This window comes from Rhinatrema bivittatum, chromosome 14 (assembly GCF_901001135.1).
Source record: "Rhinatrema bivittatum chromosome 14, aRhiBiv1.1, whole genome shotgun sequence".
NCBI classification, from domain to species: Eukaryota; Metazoa; Chordata; class Amphibia; order Gymnophiona; family Rhinatrematidae; genus Rhinatrema; species Rhinatrema bivittatum.
This window is the reverse complement of record NC_042628.1, coordinates 73,325,928-73,347,650: the sequence shown is the minus strand read 5'-3', so window position 1 is coordinate 73,347,650 and position 21,723 is coordinate 73,325,928. Positions and strand designations below refer to the sequence as shown.

General features: G+C 47.0%; 1 protein-coding gene across 1 annotated transcript in view; it reads right to left on the bottom strand.

Annotated features, from left to right (window-relative positions):
• GAPDHS (glyceraldehyde-3-phosphate dehydrogenase, spermatogenic) overlaps positions 1–21,723 on the bottom strand; it is a 57,988-nt gene that overhangs the window by 18,919 nt on the left and 17,346 nt on the right. The window contains exons 2-6 of the mRNA XM_029576714.1: positions 19,677–19,724; positions 10,604–10,700; positions 10,193–10,299; positions 9,997–10,087; positions 9,393–9,511 (exon numbers count right to left, since the gene is read on the bottom strand). Of these exons, the coding sequence (XP_029432574.1) occupies positions 9,393–9,511; positions 9,997–10,087; positions 10,193–10,299; positions 10,604–10,700; positions 19,677–19,705 (443 nt within the window). The 5' untranslated portion in view covers positions 19,706–19,724. The remainder of the gene's footprint in view (positions 1–9,392; positions 9,512–9,996; positions 10,088–10,192; positions 10,300–10,603; positions 10,701–19,676; positions 19,725–21,723) is intronic.

Below are 21,723 nucleotides of genomic sequence, written 5' to 3'. Positions count from 1 at the left end.
CGGACCGGGCCGGCTCCATTAAGGGCAAGGAAAGGTGATAGTCCTCCGACTTGGTGTCCCAGCGGGAAAGCAACGCTCTCTGTAAAGGTTGCATATGAGCAAAAGCCCATGGAATCAACTCCAGGGTAGATGCCATGTGTCCAAGTACTTGCAAATAATCCCATGCTGTGGGCAAAGGGAGTGCCAACAGGTGCTAAATTTGCGACATTAAATTGTCCATCTGCTGACGGGGGAGGAACACCTTGCCTGCAGCCGTGTCGAACCAGGCTCCCAGAAATTCCAACTCCTGAGACAGGACCAGATGGCTCTTGGCAAAATTGACTATCCATCCCAACGACTGCAGCTGGTCCAATATCAACTGTACCGCTATCTTGCAAAGTGCTTCAGACTTCACTCGGATGAGCCAATCGTCCAGGTAAGGATGAACTAAAATCCCTAGGTGCCGGAGGGAAGCTGTAACTACCATCACCTTGGTAAACACTCTGGGGGCAGTCTCCAAACCGAAAGGCAGGGCACAAAACTGGTAATGCTTCCCCATGATCATGAACCGGAGAAACCTTTGATGGTGTGCCTGAATTCCAATGTGCAGGTAAGCCTCAGATCTAAAGAGCCAAAAACTCACCCTTGTGGACGGCCGCAAGGACCGACCTCAGCATCTCCATCCCAAAACGCGGTACACGCAAGGCCCGGGTGACCTGTTTCAGGTCCAGAATCGGTCGGAATGTGCCTGCCTTCTTGAGGACTACGAAGTAGATAGAATAACGACTGGTCCTGCTCTTGGCTGATGGGACTGGAACCATAGCACCCAATGCCTGCAAGCGAGACAGAGTCTGAGCAATCACCTGTTGCTTGGCAGGGGGACTGTAAGGGGTCACAAACAGATTGCGGAGCAGCTGAGCAAAATCCAAAGCGTAACCGTGACATATTGAGAACCCACTGGTCTGATGTTATCTTGACCCATTCCTTCCAAAAGTGGGACAACCGCCCCCCGCTCAGAGGGACAGAGGAATGGGTTGGCGTTCCTTCATTGCGAAGACTTGTTGGGGTAAAACTATGGGGGGCCCCCAAACGTTGAGGCCTCCTGCCTCGAAAGGAATGCACCCACACCTGCGACCGGGATGCTGATTGTCTGTGCGAAGGACAAACCCCTCCCTGCACGAAAACAGCATTGACCCCGAAAGCGGCCCCTGGATGCTCCTAAGGGGCAAAACTGTCTAGGCTTGTCCTCAGGAAGCTTATACACTTTGTTGTCCCCCAAGTCCTTAATGAGCTGTTCCAGTTCCTCCCCAAAAAGCAATTTTCCCTTAAAGGGAAAGGAGCCCAACCGAAATTTGAAGGAGGCATCTGCCGACCAGTTTCGGAGCCACAAGAGCTGCCTTGCTGAAACTGCCGACGACAGTGTGAGCAGAAGTCCGTAGAAGATCATACAAGGCATCCGCTGTGTAGGCGACCGTGGACTCCATGCGGTTAGCCTGCTCTGCCTCCTCCGGAAGCTCCTGGGCCTTAAGCAAATGTTGAACCCATCGGAGAGTGACGCAGAGACCTCAAAAATACGCTTCAGTAAGATCTCCAATTTCCTATCTTGAAGATCCTTCAGCACCGTTCCGCCAGTCACTGGAATAGTGGTATGCTTAATGACAGCCGTGACCACAGAGTCTACTTTGGGAATCTTAAGAAGATTTAAAGAGTCGCTCGGTAGGGGGTACAGTTTTTTCCATAGCCCTGCTGACTCTTAATGATGCCTTGGGGAAATCCCATTCCCTGGATACAATCTGAAACAGCTTAGGGTGAAATGGGAAAGTTTGCAGGGAACCCTTAAGGCACGCTAAAACAGCATCCCCCCAGGGAAGAATCCACCTCGGGATGCGGTGCCAGAATCTCCAATTCCTGCAACACATGCAGAATTAAGGGATCCAGCTCGTCCTTGCTGAACAATCTAAGGATCTGAGGATCATCCCCCTCCACCGGTACATGTGTCTACATCTCCCCCCATATCCAGAGTGAAGGGGGAGGAGTCCACAGCCTCAGGAATACCTGGATAGGGAAGGCGAGCTCCCGCCTTCCCCTGGGTCTGGTGCGGGTTTTAAAAGCTTGGGGGGGGGGGGGGGGGGGGGAAGGAGAGTCCTCCCAATCTGCCTCAGCCTCTAAGTAGGCTTTATGCATTAAGAGAACAAATCTGGATGAAAATGGCTGTAGCCTCTTTAAGGCCCCCCCAGCAGGCCGAGAGAAGGGGGGGGGTGTCTAAATTTGCTGAGAAATCTCGATTGCGCTGGGGACTTGGCAGGCAGGCAGGTAGGAGAGAAATCCTCCCCTTCCGATGCTGCATCAGCGTCAACGCTTGGCACGGGCAAAATGGCCGCCGCTCCCTCGCCAATTGGGGGCGGGGCAGGCCTCTGCCCCCGGGATTCTTCGTGGCTCTCGCGGCCGCTAAAGTGGAGAGCCACGGGCGGTCGCCAGGAGGGTCCCTCGCCCCCGGGGATACACTGGGAGCAGAGACCCTCCCGGGAGAGCCGTGTCCCTGACTGCCCGCAGGCCAAACGGCATAGCGGCTGCAGTGCTAGCAGCAAAAATTTAGAAGGAGAGAACAGATGCACTGGGTGAAGGGTCCACCCCCTCCGGAGCCGATTCGTGGCAGGCCAGGGCTGAAACAAGACTGTACTACTGGCCTGTCACCAACAGGCTGTGAGTTTTTTTTTTTTTTTTTTTTTTTTTTAAATGGAAAGGAAAGGAAACAAGCCCCCTCAAATATACCAGCAGTCCCTTTGGCCGTGACAGACTGCAAGCCCCCTTCAGAGGAAAAGAAAATTATTCCTTACCTGCTAATTTTCCTTTCTGTAGTACCAAGGATCAGTCCAGACAGTGGGTTCTCCCCCTCTTCCAGCAGATGGAGTCAAATAGAACTTTGAAGGATGCTTTTTATAAGGTAGTGCACCCTCTACTAATCCTCAGTATGGAGTATATCAAAGCAAAGAGGAAAATCAGGATGGATCAAGAAGAGAATTAAGTAACAAATAACAGAGTGCAAAGGGCACAAAACAGTGTCAAACAACAAACTTGCAGAATGAACCATTAACCAGCCAAAGGAAAAAAAAGGCACTGAAGAACAATTTGAACAGAGGCAATCCCAAACCCAATAAACAGTCAGGGAGGGCATCTGGACTGATCCTTGGTACTACAGGAACTAAAATTAGCAGGTAAGGAATAATTTTCTTTTCCCTGTATGTCCCAGGAACAGTCCAGACAGTGGGATATACCAAACCTTCCCTATGTAGGGTGGGCCCCGGAAAGCCCTGCTCGAATGACCCTAAAGCCAAAGGTAGGCGACTGCATGTGTAGATAATGACGAGCAAAGGTATGTAACGATTTCCAAGTTGCCGCTTGATAAATCTCCTGGAACGAGGCAGATTGCATCTCCGCCCAGGAAGCAGCCTGAGCTCGAAGAGAATGGGCCTTGACACCCGCCGGAGGTTGTCGACCCACTCCAATGTAGGCCACAGAGATCGCCAACTTCAGCCAGCGAGCAATGGCAGTTTGACACCTTGGCCCCCTTCTTTGGACCATGCCAGAGAACAAAGATGGTCCGACAAGCGAAAACCATTATTTATTTATTTAGGAGTTTTTATATACTGTCATTAAGTTATTCACCATCATAACGGTTTACAGATGGGCACCTATAACAAAGTAAAATATAGTTCATAAATAACATGGGTGGTGTCATTAGAATTCGGTAACATAAGAGTTTATTTCAAGAGACATTAATTGTGGTTGGGTGTTTAATAGAAATTAGTCTCGTTGGTTGACTACAGTTAAAACTAAGTTGAAATAATTCCATTGAGCGCTGGAAATAGGGTGCTGGGTGACTTCCAGATAGCAGATGAGGATACACTTGACATCTAGCTTGCGTAGATCCACCAATGTGTCGGCTGAGAAGGACGGAAGCTCTACTGTCTGATTCAAGTGGAACTCTGAAGCTACCTTGGGCAGAAAAGCAGGCACAGTGTGCAAGGAAACTCCTGAATCCGTAAAACGAAGGTAGGGCTCTCTACACGAGAGTGCTTGAAGCTCAGAGATTCTGCAGGTAGAACAGATAGCTACCAGGAAAACAGTCTTGAGAGTGATATCCTTGAGGGTTGCGGAATGCATGGGTTCAAAGGGTGGTCCAACCAAGATTTGGAGAACAAGATTGAGACTCCACAAAGGATAAAGAGCGTAGACCGGGGTTTCACGTGCTTCACCCCCCCCCCCCCCCGAGGAATCTGATGATATCCGGGTGAGGAGAGGGAAGTTCCCTCGATGGAAGTAGAAAGCCTAGGGCAAAGACTTGAACTCTCAGCAAGTTGTAGGCCAGACCCTTGTCCAGTCCCTGTTGAGAAAAGATAGGATCTGAGGCACCGAGGTGGTCTGTGGCGACACAGGTATGGAGGCATACCAGTTCTAAAAACAACCCCCCCACACACACCCCCAACACACCACTTTCCATACCCCGATATAGGAGATTGAGGTAGACTTCTTTCTAGCCTTGAGGAGGGTTGAGATAATGGCCTCTGGGTATCCACGCCATCTCAGCCGGCACCTCTCAAAAGCCAGGCCACAAAACAGAAGTGATCGGCCTGGGCGAAAGATACCGGACCCTGATGCAGCAAGCATGGAAGGTGACCCAGGCGAAGAGGTCCGTCCACTGCGAGGTTGATCAAGTCTACAAACCATGGATGAAGGGGGCCATTCCAGCGCCACCAGCATAACTGGACTCTGGTGGGACTATTCTCTGGAGCACCTTGCCCACCAGAGGCCAAGGGGGGAAACACGTAGAGGAGAATGTGACGGGGCCATGGGAGGACTACAGCATCCAACTCCCTCTGCGCCGTACTCTGTGACTGAAGAACCGAGCTGCCTTGGCATTCCGTGAGGTTGCCATTAGATCCAGATTAGGGGGGGGGGGGGGTCGCCAATCTGTGGAACAGGAGATTCACTGCCTCCTCTGAGATCTAGATGTTGACTGAGAAAGTCTGCTTGAATGTTGTCTACACCTGCGTTGTGGGAAGCCGCTAGGCGGGAGAGATGTCTCCGCCCACGCCATCAACCTGTGTCCCGAGAGACATGCCAGCTCCTCGTGCCCCCTTGGCAATTGCTATAGGCCACAGTGGTCACATTGTCAGTATTCGGACTGCGCGATGATGGATGAGAGGTAGGAAGCATTTCAATGCTCTGTCTCCAAGCGATTGATCGGCCAAGTTGCTTGGGACGGCATCCACTTCCCTTGCGCAGAACTCATGACACACTGCTCCCCAGCCAGAGAGACTGGCATCCATCGTAACGATTACCCATTTCGGGATGTCCAAAGGAACAGCCTGGAGAAGATGAGACAGGTTGAACCACTACGAGAGACTGTCCTTGGCTTCCTACGGGAGAGGAAGCATGGCTTGGAAGTCCTGAAATACTGGCTTCCAGCGGGAGAGAAGGTATGCTGTAAGGGACGCATATGAGCAAACACCCAGGGGACCAGATCGATGGTGGAAGCCATGGATCCCATGACCTGGAGGTAATCCCACGCTGTTGGAAGCGAGAGAGTGATGAATCGCTGTATCTGAGCTATGAGTGTATGAGCCCTGTGTCGAAATGCGCCGCCAGGAAGTCCAGAGACTGAGACGGAGAAAGGCTGCTCTTGGTGAAGTTGACAACCCAACCGAGGGAGTGAAGAAGCGTCAACACCTTGTCGACTGCCTGGTGGCACTGGGCTGAGGACTTTGCTCGAATGAACCAGTCGTCCAGGTATGGGTGCACCAAGACTCCCTCCCTCCAGAGAGCGGCAGCTACTATCACCTTCGTGAAGGTTTGAGGAGCGGTCGCAAGACCAAAGGGTAGAGCCTGGAACTGAAAATGCTGTCCCAGAATCTTGAATTGGAGAAAACGCTGATGCGCTTCGAGGCTGGGAATGTGTAGATAAGCTTCCATCAGATCCAGGGAGGCCAAAAATTCTCCGGAGTGTACCACTGCTATCACGGAGCGCAAGGTTTCCATCCTAAAGTGGGGAATCTTGATATCCAAGATCGGGCAGAAGGAACCTTCCTTCTTGGGGCCTACGAAGTATACCGAATAATATCCCCAGCCTACTTCCGGGAGGGGGGGACCGGGGAAATCGCTCAGAGCCAGAAGCCTGTCGAGTGTCTGCTGGAATATGAGTTGTTTCTGAACTGGGCCACATGGAGAGAAGAGGAACCTGTCTTAACGGCTGAGCAAATTCTAATGTGTAGCCATGTCTTAGAATATCCAGGACCCACAGATATGACATGATGTTGACCCACTCCTTGTAGAAAAGGGAGAGACGTCCCCCTATCCTTGGGATCGGGGAGTGAGCCGGCATAGCTTCATTGTGAAGACTTGGAGAACGTCCCCTGGGCCAGACCAGAGCGGGGCTGACTTTGGACACAAAAGGACCGCGAGGACAGCTGACAAGGAGCTGCAGTCCTCGCCTAGCGGAAAAGACGTTGATTCCTGAATCGGCTTCTAGTGGAATTAAGACCTAGAAGAACGGGGGCGATCCTCTGGCAGTTTGTGTACATTCTCTGAGGGACTTGATAATCTGGTCCAGATCCTCTCTAAATAGTAGCTTGCCCTTGAAGGGTAGAGATCCCAGCTGCGACTTGGAAGAATCCGCCGACCAGTTGCGAAGCCAGAGGAGGCGTCTAGCCGAGACTGCAGAGACCATAGATCTGGCCAATACTCTTAAGAATGTCATACAGAGCGTCTTCTCCATATGCTATGACGGCCTCCAGGTGGTCTGCCTGAAGTGCTTCCTCAGGAGGCAACTCCTGGGAGCTGAGCAGCTGTTGAAGCCAGTGGAGGCCTGCATGCTGAGCGAAGGAACTTCAAATGGCCGCCCGGACCCCCAGGGCGGACACCTCGTAAACTCTTAAGATAAACTTCCAGCTTTCGTTCTTGAAGATCTTGCAAGGCTGCACCACCCGTTACTGGAATGGTAGTTTTGTCACCACTGAGACTGCAGCAGGTGGAAGACAGCATAACCTGCGGTTCTGGTCTTACTAAATTTTGATCTAGTCATTAGGCCACATATATAAAGATTCAATAAAAATAAATTTAGTAAGACCAGGACCGCAGGTTATGCTGTCTTCCACCTGCTGGAGTCAGAGAAATACTGAGGGGCCGCAGAAGGCACACTGGTTTATCAGGCCGTGCCTTTTCAGTTTGTTCTGACTCCACCTGCTGGAAGGGAGGCATAACCCATCTGGGTATTTACAGGGAACTAAAAAGTTTCCTCTCAAAAAGAAATTGTAGACATTAAACAGAGTACTCAAAGTATGAAATCCACCGAAGATAAACTAAGAAAACTAATTGCTTCAGTATAAACTTGAGAATTAGGAAAAACAGTTTGTGGAAGAAGTCTTCGTTTTATAGGTTTTCCTGAACTTCCTCATATTTCTGCAAAAGACATGTTTAAGAATTCTCTTTTGGAACATATTAAGGTTCCAGAGTTGGCGGTACCTCCCTTTTCTAAGTCACATTACTTGCTCCCATTTAAGAAAGAATCAAGAAGGTGCTCAAGGCATGGATCTTCTAACTCCTAATTTGGATATATGTATTACTAGCAACTGTACCCGTTCTATGCCCGGGCGGCGAGCCTTTTTATTGGCACATATGTATGGAAGCATTAGCTGAAAAGGAAAAACTAAATTGTTTTCACCCAGGGCAAGGGACGTGGAGGCACATTTGCTAAAGCCAGGGCTGGCAATGTTTATTTACCAAGCTGTCTCTCGCACTCCCCCATACCCCCTCTCCTCCGACACGCACATTCTCTCACCGGCATCCCCATCCCCTCATATAGGCTCCCTCTCTGAAACCCACACTCAAGCATCCCCCTCACCCACTCTTACCAACCATGATCTGTCACCCACCCCCCTCTCACTGGATCCCTCCACCCATGCTCTCACCGGCATGCTGCGGAACTCGTGCATTTCGTGGTGAAGATGAAGGCCCGGGTATGCTGATCGCGGCACACGGGGACCTTCCCTTTTTGCCGTGAACAGTGCGCTGGGCCTTCATCTTCACTGTGAACGGAGCGTGTGCTGCGGGACGCACTGTTCGCAGCATGCCAGGGTCTCCTATGCTATTTTCTGCCTGTCCCGCAATGGTCGCCTATCCTTCCGGTTTTGAATAGTCTTCTGGCAAGGGAGGAAATCTGCAGGAAGGAGGAATTCTGTGCAAAATCTGCATTCAGCGGTAGCGCTGAATTCCCCCAGGAGTACCTCTTGTAGCTGGTGTTGTGACATGGCCGCTGTACAGTGTGTTGGAGCCACCTACGCCATCTATCAGTGGGCTGGGGAACATGCATGAACACTAGAGGACACACTACCAAGCCAGATATATTATGGATTGGAGACCTCAAGATACCGCCCTTGCACAGGTGGCCACTATTTTGTCACCTTTGCTTTTGAATTCAACCGGGATTGGGTCTTGAGCCCTTACTCCATACTATTATTAGGATGTATCCCGATGTCTCAAGGCAAAAAACTCAGAAGAGAAGGTGGCGTCAATTTCTTTTGATGATACCTAGGGTTTGAGGTTAAGTGATTAATAATACCTAAGTCCTTGGAAAGACTATTTGAGAAGAAAAACACCCTAGGGTGGGAGGGGGGGGGTCTGAGGTTTCCTAAATCTACTTCCTCACTCATTGGACTCTTCTGGGACCTCTCTAAACGCAGTACCAGTCCAGTCCAGATATGTTCACGCCTGCAGAGACCATACTGACCAGGTTTACTGCTGCTCCAGCTCATATGCTACAAGTGATCATGGGAAAAAGCAGCTTCGTTCTGTCTTTCCCTGCTGCTAGGATACATAACCCCAGTATCCTGACTGGTATGGCAGGATAAGGATGCTTGCATGAGGCTCTGATGAAGATACACTTCACCTGTACTCCTGCACAAACTGGATGGGGCTCCAATTCAGTACAGGAGCTCCACCTCCCTATTTACCAAGGGTGAAGGCTCTAGTTACTTCTGCCAAAAAACTTTAACAAAATATTGCTTCAGTAATAAGATACTCATATTCTGCTATTAATGCTGCTACAAAGTCTTGACAGTCAATTATACCCAACCTAAGAGTCCATTATTAAGCAACATTCTTTTACTAGTGACGTTTTATGAAACTGACAGCCAAATAGCTGTCTATTTTCTAAGAGTCCTGCTTCATAGAAATGGATTCCTCTCTTAAAAAAGAAACAAGTTTCAATGTCAGTCACTGACAAGAAACAGAAATTGACACTGGGATGGGAAGAAGTATATGTTGATAAATAGGAGGAATACACAGACGTTCAGTACAAAAATCCTCATTCCTAGAGCAGAGGCAGAGTTACTATAGAAGAAAAAGCAATACTTTACCTGACTATGGTCATGCTGGATGGATCATACTGGTCCTCATTCACCCCCATAACAAACATGGGGGCATCAGGGGAGGGAGCACTGACCACCACTCGCTTTGCTCCACCATGCAAGTGAGACTGAAAGCAGAAAGACACAGCAAGAGCAGATTTAACCACTCTCCAATGCACTCCTCAATATACCTGGCTACAGAAGTAGTTTGCTTTGTTTTTTTTTTGAGGGGTTGGGTCTAAGCCACTTCACTCGACAGTTAGACTCCTGTTTTCTTCCAGTCATACACATCTGATAATCTCTGCTGGGCCCCATTAGCAGCAAAGTCCTCAACGCCGCCACCTCCATGGGCATGGCAGGAAGTCTCAGCCTTCACGCAGTAGGTTCTGTGAACCCTGGCAGAGGACTGTGCAGCAATGGCTGGCCTAGATGTGGGAACGATAAAGGGGAAAACAAATCCCTTCTGACAGCTGCAAGTGAAGATCTAGTATGCTGTGCTTCAGTGGAGGACAGCTGATTGGGCTACAAAAGTCCAAGAGCAGCAGGAGGAAACTATGGAAAAAAAACAAAAAAAAACCAACCCCTCACCAATTGGTTTTCAGTAGATACGTACAGATGCCTGGTTGATGCTGAGGAAGACCCCGGTGGATTCGACTACATAGAGTGCTCCGGCATCAGCCCAGGGAATATCACTAGGATTCTTGCTGTAAACAGGGTAGAAAAGTTAATTGAGCTTAACTGGTCTAAAGCTATCCAAGCATCTCTCCCTCCAAGTTAAAAAACAAAACAAAACCCTGCCCCCGACTTACCACTGGAACACGGAGATCTCATTGTCATCCACCACCAGCTTTCCATCCTCTGCCTTCACCTCCCCAGAGAAACGGCCATGCGTAGAGTCATATTTAAACATATAAACCTAGGGAAGGGAGAGGAGGCAAGTCTATTCAACACATGGCTTTCAAAGACCTTACAGATGCATGACTCCTACAGGAGTTGCAAGGCACCTATGATGCAGTCACACAGTGACTCTTACAAAAGAGAAGGGAAGACTTAATGTAACTCCAGGGAACACAAAAGCCCCATAGCCTTGTCCTCTGGCCACCCCTAACCTTTACTCTGTTCTTCATTGGAACCAGTTAACTGGAAGGCACTCAGTTTGGAGATTTGCTTGCACTATAATACAAGACACTCCATTAAACTTCCGTGGAGAAGGGTATTACCATGTAATTCAGGTCAATGAAGGGGTCATTAACAGCCACAACCCTGATTCCTTTCTCCACGCAGGCTCTAAGTACCAGGCGCCCGATCCTGCCAAACCTGCAATAGACAGACAGGTCAGATTCTTCATGTGACCAGTATATACAGACGCATCTAATGGAGAAATTACCTGATAATTGTGTTTTCCTTCGTGTAGCCAGATGGACTCAGCACCAGGTGGGTTATATGCTCTTCTGCTAGCAGATGGGAGACTTGAGTCAGATTTCAAAGCTGACGTCACTCTAGATATACCCCTGTAGTGACCTCAGATCTTCAGTATTCTCTTCGAAAAGCCATTGTGGATATACCTTTGCTTAAATAACTTGATTAAACTTGAGTAAAACTTGAACTGGTTCAACTAATTTCCAAGCTGGAGACCATCAGTGCCGACACTGGACAGACTGTGGGTGTCTTGAACTAGGGTTAGTCTGCGGCTTACCTGTATTTGCTTAGTCTTTAGATTTATCAGAGGTTCTCCTTTTCCGGGGCAGCTGTGGGCAGGATACTGAGTTCATCTGTCTACAATAAGGAAAACTAATGTTGAGATTACTTACCTGATAATCTCCTTTTCCTTAGTGTAGCCAGATGGACTCAGGACCAATGGGATATACAAGAGCTACTCCCGGCCCACTTAATACTGCATCTTCCTGGGCCTGAACATCCAGGCGATAGAACCTGGAGAAGGTGTGTAGGGAGGACCATGTCGCTGCCCGACAGCAGCTTGGTTTCTGCCCAGAGACTGCCTGGGCCCTCGTAGAATGAGCCTTAACCTGTAGAGGTAAAAGCTTTCCTGCCTTTATGTAGGCTGCCTTGATTATTTCTTTGATCTAGCAAGCTATGGTTGCCCGTGAGGCGGCTTCTTGTTTCGTCCCACTGTGAAGAATTAAGCAATCTATTTTGCGCACAGGTTCCGATCTTTCCAGGTGTTGCACCAGGAGTCTGCCGGCATTCAGGTGGCAAAGAAGGTGCAAGTGAAACTCTGAAACCACTTTCGGAAGGAAAGAGGGGGACAGTGCGCAGTTGTATGGTTCCAGGTGTGAACCTAAGGAACGGTTCCCGACAGGATAGAGCCTGTAGTTCGGAGATGCGACGAGCTGAACATATTGCCACCAGAAATGCAGTCTTCAATGTTAAGAGGCATAGTGACAGACCGTGTGTTGGTCTGAAGGAAGCCCCAGCTAGGAAGTCTAATACTAGATTGAGATTCCAAAGAGGCACTGGCCACTTTAGGGGTGGTCTGAGTTGTTTAAACCCTTTCAGGAAGCGGGACAAGTCTGGATGGGTTGATAGCCAGGATACATCCACTTCTGTTCTGAAGCAGGTCAGTGCAGCTACTTTGACCTTGAGGGAGTTGAGTGACACCCCCTTCTTCATACTGTCCTGTAGGAACTCCAGAATCATGGTAATCTTGGCTGTCCACGGGAGAATCCTGCAGTCCTCTCCCCACCAGGTTTCGAATACTCTCCAGATCTGTATGTATGACAGGGATGTGAAGAACTTGCGCATTCTGAGTAAGGTGTCAGTCACAGCCTTTGAGTAACCACGCTTCTTTTTTTTTTTATATACAGACATTCATCTCAATTGAGATATCACACCGGTTTACATTCAGGTACTGTAGGTATTTCTCTATCCCCAGAGGGCTTACAATCTAAGCTTTTGTACCTGAGGCAATGTAGGGTAAAGTGACTTGCCCAAGGTCACAAGGAGTAACAGCGGGACTTAAACCTTGGTCTCCTGGTTCATAGTCCACTGCTCTAACCACTAGGCTATTCCTCCTCCCTTGCTTCTTCAGGCAAGTCCTTTCAAGGGCCAGACTAAGAGAATAGATTGATCTTTGTGGAGAATTGGGCCCTGCCGGAGAAGGTCCCTGTGTGGAGGTAGGCACAGAGGGTTTGCCAGTCTGCATACCATGGTAGTCTTTGCCAATCTGAGGCCACTAGTAGAACTAGTCCCCTGTGATGTTCTATCTTGCGGATGATCCTACCTAGTAGTGGCCATGGTGAAAGATGTACAGTAAGTCTTCCTCTGGCCAAGTCTGGATGAGAGAGAGTGTAGATTCCTTGGGATTGTGACAGTCGTCTGTGGTTTAGGAACCTTGGGCACAGAGACTGGTGGCCAGTAGGTCCATGGCTCGGAGGCCCCAGTGATTTACTTATCAGTTGGAAGGCTGTGGTAGACAGTGTTCATTCCCCCGGGTCCAGGCTCTCTCTGCTGAGGAAGTCTGCTGAGGCATGGTCTTTTCCTGCGATGTGGGAGGCAGAGATTCCTTGTAGGTTTATCTCCGCCCATGCCATGAGAGGGTGTATCTCCAGAGACACCTGTTGGCTCTGTTCCTCCCTGGTGGTTGATGTAAACAACCGTTGTCACATTGTCAGATACTACTCAAATTGCTTTGCCTCTGAGTCTGTGGCTGAATTGAAGGCATGCTAGTCTGATTGCTCGAGACTCCAGGAGGTTTATGTGTTCTATTCTGCCTCTGTCGTTCCACTGTCCCTGAGCCATCAGATCCTGATGGGCTCCCCACCCTCACAGGCTCGCATCAGTGGTGAGCAAGATCCAGTTCGGTGGGGATAGGCTTACTCCTCTGCTTATGTGGTCTTCCTGTGGCCACCACTGGAGCTGAGAATGTACCTCTGCTGGTAGTTTGAGGCGAATTGAGTAGTCCTGGGACAGTAAGGAGCACTTGCATATGACTTCCAGGGTTGATGCCATGAGGCAGAGGACTTGAAGATAGTCCCATACCTTGAGGCGTGCACTGGTCTGGGGAACACAATTTGTTGAGTTAGATCTGACACTTGTTTTTGACTAACTTGATATCTGAATCCAAAAATGATCCCAGTTTTTCCTCTATCACGTCAACTTTAAGGTACAGGTTACCCTCCCTTTGTCCCAAAAATCATGCAAAATGTACATACAAAAGAAATAAAAAAAATTACCTGAATATACTATTTAGAGTTAGTTTATTCATACAAAGGCTATATATTGTTACTGTAAGTCAAATTGTGTATAAGTAGTAAAGTTCTGCTACCAAACATACATATTAAGGTAAAAAACTTTATGCTTATAGCTTTTCCGGCAGTGTTCAATCTCACCTGATGTTCCAACAATAGTCAGCCATCATATGTACATCCCATCTACCCTGATACCGTGCCTCCATGACCTTCAAATCTTGGTGTAATTGTTCACTTTGCTTATCACTGACTGCACCAAGGTTTTTCAGGAAGTCAGCAAGATGGCTATGCAGAAAATGCACCTTGATGCTAGTGTTGCAACGAAGCATTTTGAAGCTCTCCAAAAGTTTCTGGACAATTTTGGTGTAATTCTGTGCTCATGAATTTCCAAGAAAGTCCTTGACAAGGTTTTTGAATGACAACCAAGCATTCTTTTGGCGTTCTCACATTGTCTTGATGAAATGTTAATCTTTCATGAGCTGCCAATCTGTGGACCATCATGAGCTGCCAAATCTGTAGACCAGCAAACACACCAGCCTTTATCTTTTCAAAAGACAGGCTAGAAAATGCCAAAATGAGATACTTTAAACAGTCTTCTTCAGTTGGCAAAGCTATAATTGCTTCATGAGACCCAGTTTTAATATGCAGAGGTGGGAATATAATGTTCTGTCAACAAGTAGAATGTTTGGATCACCAGGTTTGAGGTCAGATCTTGGAGGCCAGTTTGACTGCACCCAATGCTTCTCATGAGCTCTGCTGTCCCACATACACAAAATATCCCTGTTTTCTGTGTATCTGCATTGCTGACCAAGAAGAAAGCAGACCATCTTAAGGTCAACACAGATGATCCAATTGTGCTTGTGATATTGCAACAGATCAATGACTGTCTTTATAGTCTTCACGAAAACAAACTGAATGGCCAATTGGGACTGCACCAAATAAATTGCCATTGTGGAGGACACACTTCAAGCTCCGCTTTGAGCTATCGAACAGTCTCCATTCAGTTGAATTATAGATGGGAATTCCCAATTCCTCCATTAAACCATGTATGTTATGGCAATAGACAAAGCCACCGTCACCTTGAAAGAACTGCAGAAATGCACTCTTGATTGAAAGTAGGATACCTATGCTCCTTTTTCAAGCAAGTTTCTCTTGTGCAGTCTTGATGCTAGAATTCTGAAGCCTTTTTGGATAGTCCCAAATCATTCAACTCATGCTGATCAAATCCCTTATGAACTGAGTCACTTTCAATTTCAAAATCTTCATCATACTCCTGTTTTTCGAAAGAGGGTAGTTCAATGAAAACTGGTACTGGGCTTATAGCTGATGGTAGACTAGGATACTCTTACATTTGTTATATCCTGATGTTTTCACTATACAAAAGTCAGTCACTTGAATGATCTCTGGACTCTTGCCAAACCATAGATATACCAAATGGCAATTTATCACGTGTTCCCTTCGTCCACATCCGTAAACTCGACACACTGCTTGCACACCTTGTGAGGGGCCCAAGACTTATCTTTATCAAGTTTTACTTTAAAATATGCAAATTAGGCTTGCCTGACAATGTGCTGATGTTTGTCCTTTGACTGGGAATGGTGAAACTGCCACAGATAACAAAACTAATCAGGGTTGTTTAGGCACTTATGATGAGAAATAGAGGCAGACAATCTGAAGGAAAGGAAATATGTATGTAAATAAAATTAATTCTGCTAACTCCTTGTATACAGACAAAAACTAACTACACTTCGAAATACGATTCTCTATATAGAGCAACACAACCTCTCACCACACTGTCTCACGTGTATCTGAATAGCCTAGACAAGTATGAACCTATCGCTAGTCTCCAAGATCGTCCCCCACCCCTCCCCCCTCGAGGGAGGTTTGCTCTCAGCCAATAGGAGAGCACTAGTGCTTCCTGCGATCCAGGCTCCAACCAGAATGGTTCACATTAAGAGGATCATTTACCAAAGTGCTATATGGGTAACATCAAGCTAGGTTGAGAGAACATTGCACAAATCTCATCTTTGGGTGAATTTCTTCACTCCAAAGATCAAGTCTTCACAAGAGAGCACTGTTCTGTTCGTACGTCGCACTCTGAATGCCAAAGTGGCCCCTAACCCCTACACTAATACCTAAACCTCATTTCTAGTAACTAGGTGGGCCTCCTATAGAGGTATAAATACCTACCTAGTATGAGGGCCTTACAGCTAGTCTCTCTCCCCCCCCCCCCCCAGTGATGGTAGGCTATGCTCCGTCTCCCCTAGCAGCTCAATTACTGAAAATGCTATACATTTTGCGATAAACATCCTATTATAGTTTATTTGGGTTTTCTATACTGTTACATCAGTCTAAAAAGACCACAGTGTACAATTAACATAAAATACAATAATCAGAAATACAATTAATATCAAAACCATTAAATCATAAATAAAATCATTAGTACATCCTTAAAATAGTATACATAAAATCAAAACTAAATAGGATAGAGCTTGCTGGTATATTCTCATGCAAAAAGCCATAAAACACACTCCTTTTCCTATCACATGCGATAGTGCATTTTGATAAACCACAGGCCTAAGATGGGCTGTAGAGAAAACTTAACGTGATAGAAGAAAACTGCAGTTTTGAAATCAGCATGCCAATTTTAAGTCTAACACAGCTGAAAAATTGAACAGGAATTGTTAAAAATTGTTCCCCAGTGCATCAATTATCATAATTATTCCGTCAGTTTCCTTCTCCTTGGGGGAGGGAGGAAGACTGTTCTGTTTGGTGTCGAAACGGGCCCCCACATACTCTAGCGATTGTGAGGGCTGCAGACTGCTCTTGCCTGTGTTCATGACCCGAGTTCCTGCAGGAGGCTCTTGACTGTTGTCACCTGCTGGCTCTCTTCAAGACTTTGCCTTGATTAGCCAATTGTCCAGGTAAGGGTGTAACAAGATCCCTTCCTTCCTCAGGGTTGCCGCCACAACCACCATTATTTTGGTGAAGGTTCTGGGGCAGTTGCTAGGCTGAAGGGTAGTGCTTGGAAGTGATAATGGTGACCTAGTATTGCAAAGTGCAAGAAACGCTGGTGATCCTGATGGACTGGGATGTGAAGGTAGGCTTCGGAAAGGTCCAGGGAGGATAGAAACTCCCAGTTGTACTGCCATTATTATGGAGCAAAGAGTTTCCATGCAGAAGTGTAGAACCCACAGATAACGGTTGACATTCTTGAGGTCCAAGATGGGTAGGAAAGATCCTGCCTTCTTGGGAAGGATAAAATAGATAGAATAGCACCCTGTATTTTCTTAGGGCATGGGAACTGGAGTTATTGCCTTCAGACTGAGTAGTATTGTTAGAGTGATTTCTACTGCCAGTCTCTTGGAATGGGAGTGGCAGGGTGACAAATTTGTCAAGGGAATCTGCAGAACTCCAGAGTAACCTTCTCAAATGATGTTTAGAACCCATTTGTCTGACATTACCTCGACCCATCTTTGATAGAAGAGGGCAAGTTGACCCCCTATATCCTCCTCCTATGGATGGGTTGGCCCAGTCTCATTGTGGAGCACAGCTGGAACCTACCCCCAGGCCTGCTCCCCTCTTGGTCTGTCTGTTCTGAAAGGGCTGGGACCTTCGAGGGACGAGGTGCCTGGAACTGAGTTCCTGTAGGGTCTAAAGAGCTGCAATCCTCTGCCCTTTGTTTTGCTGGGGGAGGGATGTTGAGATTTTACTCCTATCTTCTGGTAGCTGAGGCACTGGGGATTCACCCCATTTGCTGGTGAACTTCTCCAATTCGCTTCTGAACAAGAGATCCTTTAAAAAGGTATTTTTGTGAGATTCGCTTTAGATGTTGCCTCTGCAGACATAGTGGTCTTCTGGCTGCCACTACCAAGACAATGCCCCCTGGTGGAGGTGCATACCAGGTTTGAGCTTGTGTCTGCGAGGAAGGCTGCTGTAGGTTCCATAGTCTTGACGGTATACGTTCCGGAGTTGTTTGCCTCTCTCAAGAGGAGCAACCAGTGCACAGCAGGAAGTAATCTGCAGTGTCATTGCTGTTGCAAAGGCCTGCTTAAGGATGGATTCCAATCGTCTGTCCTGAGTGTCCTTCAATGCAGCCCCTCCCTCAACAGGAACAGTTTGCTTTGAGACAGCACAGACCATAGCGTCCACTTTTGGGAAACACAGGCCACTGTGTCACTGTTTCTAGATGGTATAGGGCTTCCAAGGCCCAACCCCCTTTAAATCTGGCCTCCGGGGCATCCCATTCCAGGTCAATCAGTTCCTGGATGGCTTCTATCACTGGAAAGTAGCATGAGGCCTTACGAAGGGACACCAAGATGGGGGTTCTTTGGTTCCGCCATAGGGTCAGTGCCAGGAATACCCAGTGTCTTCAGAGTCTGGGAAACAAGGGCTGGTAATTCGTCCTTGTAGAAGCGAAGCATGGTTCAGTATGGTTTCCATTCCTGGAGGGATTTCTCCTTCCAGGGAGTCACTCATCTGAGGCATCTGGGTCCCCATTACGGAAGTTCTTGGTTAGGCGAGGCATGTCTCGAGGCATCCGAGCAGGGCCAAAAGGATCTTGTGCTTCTGGCATGGGTTGAGCCTGGGGCCGACTGCACCTGAATGAAGGTTTACAGCCTTGGAAAAATTCCAACCAGGAGAAGGTCCCTGGGTCATGTTAATCCCAGGGGGAGTCTGCGTAGGGGCCCCAGAAGTGCCCTCCTGTGGGGAAGCTGTCTGAGATGCAAAGGCCCAGGGAGCTATCTTCAGTAGTTCCGGAACCATCTTTGGACAGTAAGGGACCAGGCTTTAGTTCCCCCTGGGTTTCTTCGTAAAGTTGACACAGGCATGACTCTAATTCAGGCTGCGCGGCTCTTATGTAGCAGGCTGTGCAAAGAGTGCCTTCTTGGGCACCGGTGCCCTTGTTTCTATATGTCTAGGTGTGTGCAATTTTTTATTTATTTTGTAAATGCAGCTGTTTGCCTATTGGACACTCGCAAGTTAGGCATAATTGCTGCCTGGCCTGCCCCATTCGTACTGCCGGTGGGAAGGGAAGATAGCACCCCCCAAGTGTCTCCACATGTGTGGTCCCTTGCACTGGATCATGGCCTAGCCTAACCAAGGCTGCTCAACCCAATTGGTGCTCCCTTCTAACCTCGCCGGGATAGATTGGGTACAGCAATCTGAGCTGTGGAGACCGAAAATCTGAATTTAGAGATTTTTTTCAAACCTGGTCTTTGCGCTTACCGATCGTGTGCCAGATGGTCTCCAGCTGTGTGTGTGTGTGTGGGGGGGGGGGGGGGGGGGGGGGGAGACGAGGGAATTACCTTCACCACCGTGCTCGTTTCTGCACCTGATGCCTTTCAGCCACACTGGGGTGTTAAGTCCATGCTGGGAACAGACCACTGGACCAAGGCTCACCTCTGAGGGATATCTGAGATCAACCTTAGGAATTCTCAACTGGGGGAGGGACCTTCAGGTATCACTGCAGGAGAGCGGAGCTCGCTCATCCTTAAGGTAAATTTTGTTTCTTCTCTGTGTAATTCTTAACACTATTCCTAGTGTGTGGGATAGTGACTGCATCTGCTAGGAAATGGAGAGATACTGAAGAGCTGATGTTACTGCAGGGGTATATCTAGAGTGACATCAGCTTTGAAATCTGACTCAGTCTCTCATCTGCTAGCAGAAGAGCACAATACCCATTGGTCCTGAGTCCATCTGGCTACACGCTAGGAAAGTACATTTTATCCTAACAGAATTCCAAAAAAAGCTTTACAATTGGATACCAGACATTTAAGTTACTGACTTTCTACATCAGAAATTGCTACTAGTTTTGATGACCGATCTGTATGACAGCTTCTATAGGGAAAGGGAACATTATTATATAGAGAGAGAATTAAGACAAAGCCATCAAAAGCACTGCACCCATCTGCAACTAGTTAAATTTTGACAGAGCAAGACTGCTAGTGAGCAAGTTTGGGCAAGTCTAACTCATATTCCAGGACCTTTCCAACTTATTTCATGGTCAGACCATGCCATTTATTGTGGTAAGATTTAGTTATCTAGCTCAAATCAAAACATTTCCAAAGGATACAGTACTCACCCATTGATGCCAACTGTGAGATCAGACATGGCTGCTGAGTATGGAAAGCTGCACAGAAAACAGAGGATAGCGTGTTATATGGAGATGGGTACAGACTCTATACAATCACAGGTTCTAGCAACCTTTAGGAAGACAGGAGCTGTGGATCTAGTATAATGTTAGAAGGAAGGAATAAGGATCTATGCCATCAAGCTATCTAGCATACCTGGGTTTATTTGGATAAGTCTATAACCATCATTACCCAGGTAGACTTGGCAAAGTCCTTGGGACTAGACAAGGGATCTGCTGGGTACTTGTGATCCAGATTGGCCACTATCTGAGATAGGATGCTAGGCTCAATGGGCCTTTGATCTGAAGCAACATATGCCATCTTATGTTCTTATATGACCCAAAAATAAATACCCCATTAATACAGACCTAAGTGATTTTAAGTAAGTTTGCTTATTGTAAACTGTTTTCCAGCTGTAGCAGAATTAGTTTGTCAATACATGTGGCATGATGTCCTCTGGTGGCACTCTCCAAGCTAGTAGAGCTTTGAGAATGTGCAGGAGTTACTATGTGGATGCTGCCTAGAGAGCCTCCTCAGTCCATTCCAGAGCTAGTTTAACTATGTAGTTTCTCCACAGAGGCAGGTGGTATTCCATGGCCAAGTCATTCTAAAATCTAGACAAAATACCATTTCTAGTAAGCAAACTTAGCCATTGGATGTGCTGCATCCCAAGCTGAGGGCTGCAGCAGAACTGTTACTTAGTAGTGAGGATTTGGGTTAATTACTGCTTTAAGAAAACTGCCCCATGTTGACTAGTAACTGAAATGAAAAGGTCATGGTCAGCCCAGAAACAGAAAAACAGAGGCTGTGCAATAGTGTGGAAAAGAGACTGCAGAACAAATGTGAGATAAGAAAGGTGACAAGAACAAAAGCTACTGAGTAAGAATATATTTAAAAACTTTTCTATACCGTTGCTAAGTTAAATACCGTCGCAACGGTTTACATGTAGGCACATATTTAATGTAGGTAAAAGTGTACTGTAGTACATTCTAAGAGGTGCCATCAAAGGTTCGGTTACAATATATCATTAGACAGTTATTTAGCAAAGTAGTTCATGACCAATTGTACCAAGGTACTTACACGGGTAGTTTTATCACACATAGTATTATAGTTATGCTTTATTGTGGAGTAGAGTTCGTAGACTAATCTACTGTACAGTCCTAATGACTGTGTGTCGGTGCCTCTGTCTTTTCCTGAATAATTTCTCTCTATTCTCTCGTCTCTTTGTAAAATGCTTGTTTAAAAAGCCATGTTTTTAAACTTTTCTTAAATGTCTTGAGATCACTTTGTAGTCTGATCTCTGGGGGCATTGTGTTCCAGATTATGGGTCCTGCTAGTGATAGGGCTCTCTCTCTCACTTGGGTCAGTCTTGCTGTTTTAACTGATAGAATGGTTAGGAGTGCTTTATTTGCTGATCAGAGGTTCCTGTGTGGGACGTGTACCCGTAATGCTGTGTTCAACCAGTCTGATTTCTCATCATAAATTAGTTTGTGAATGATACATAGGGTTTTATATTTAATTCTGTGTTCAATTGGTAGCCAATGTAACTCTGCTAGGGTTTCAGTTATATGGTCCCTCCTTTTTCCAGTTAGTATTCTAGCTGCTGTGTTCTGAAGTATTTGCAGTGGTCTTAATGTTGTATTAGGTAGTCCTAACATAAGGGCATTGCAGTAATCTGTGCTGGAGAAAATTAGTGCCTGTAGTATTGTTCGGAAGTCATTTTGAGTTAGTAGTGGTTTAAATTTTCTGAGTACCATGAGTTTTGCATAACCTTCCTTTACGTGATGTGCGTTTCAGATTGATTTCAGGGTCCATTATTATTCCTAGGTTATGTACTTTTCCCGCTAGTTCAATTTTCTGGCTGTCTGAGTATTATTGAGCTTTGACTGATTTCAGTATTTTTCCGTTCTAGGTGTAGAAATTCTGTTTTATCAATATTAATTACAAGTTCCATTTGGGTTAGTAGTTTTATAATGCTTAGGTACATGTTTGCTAGGA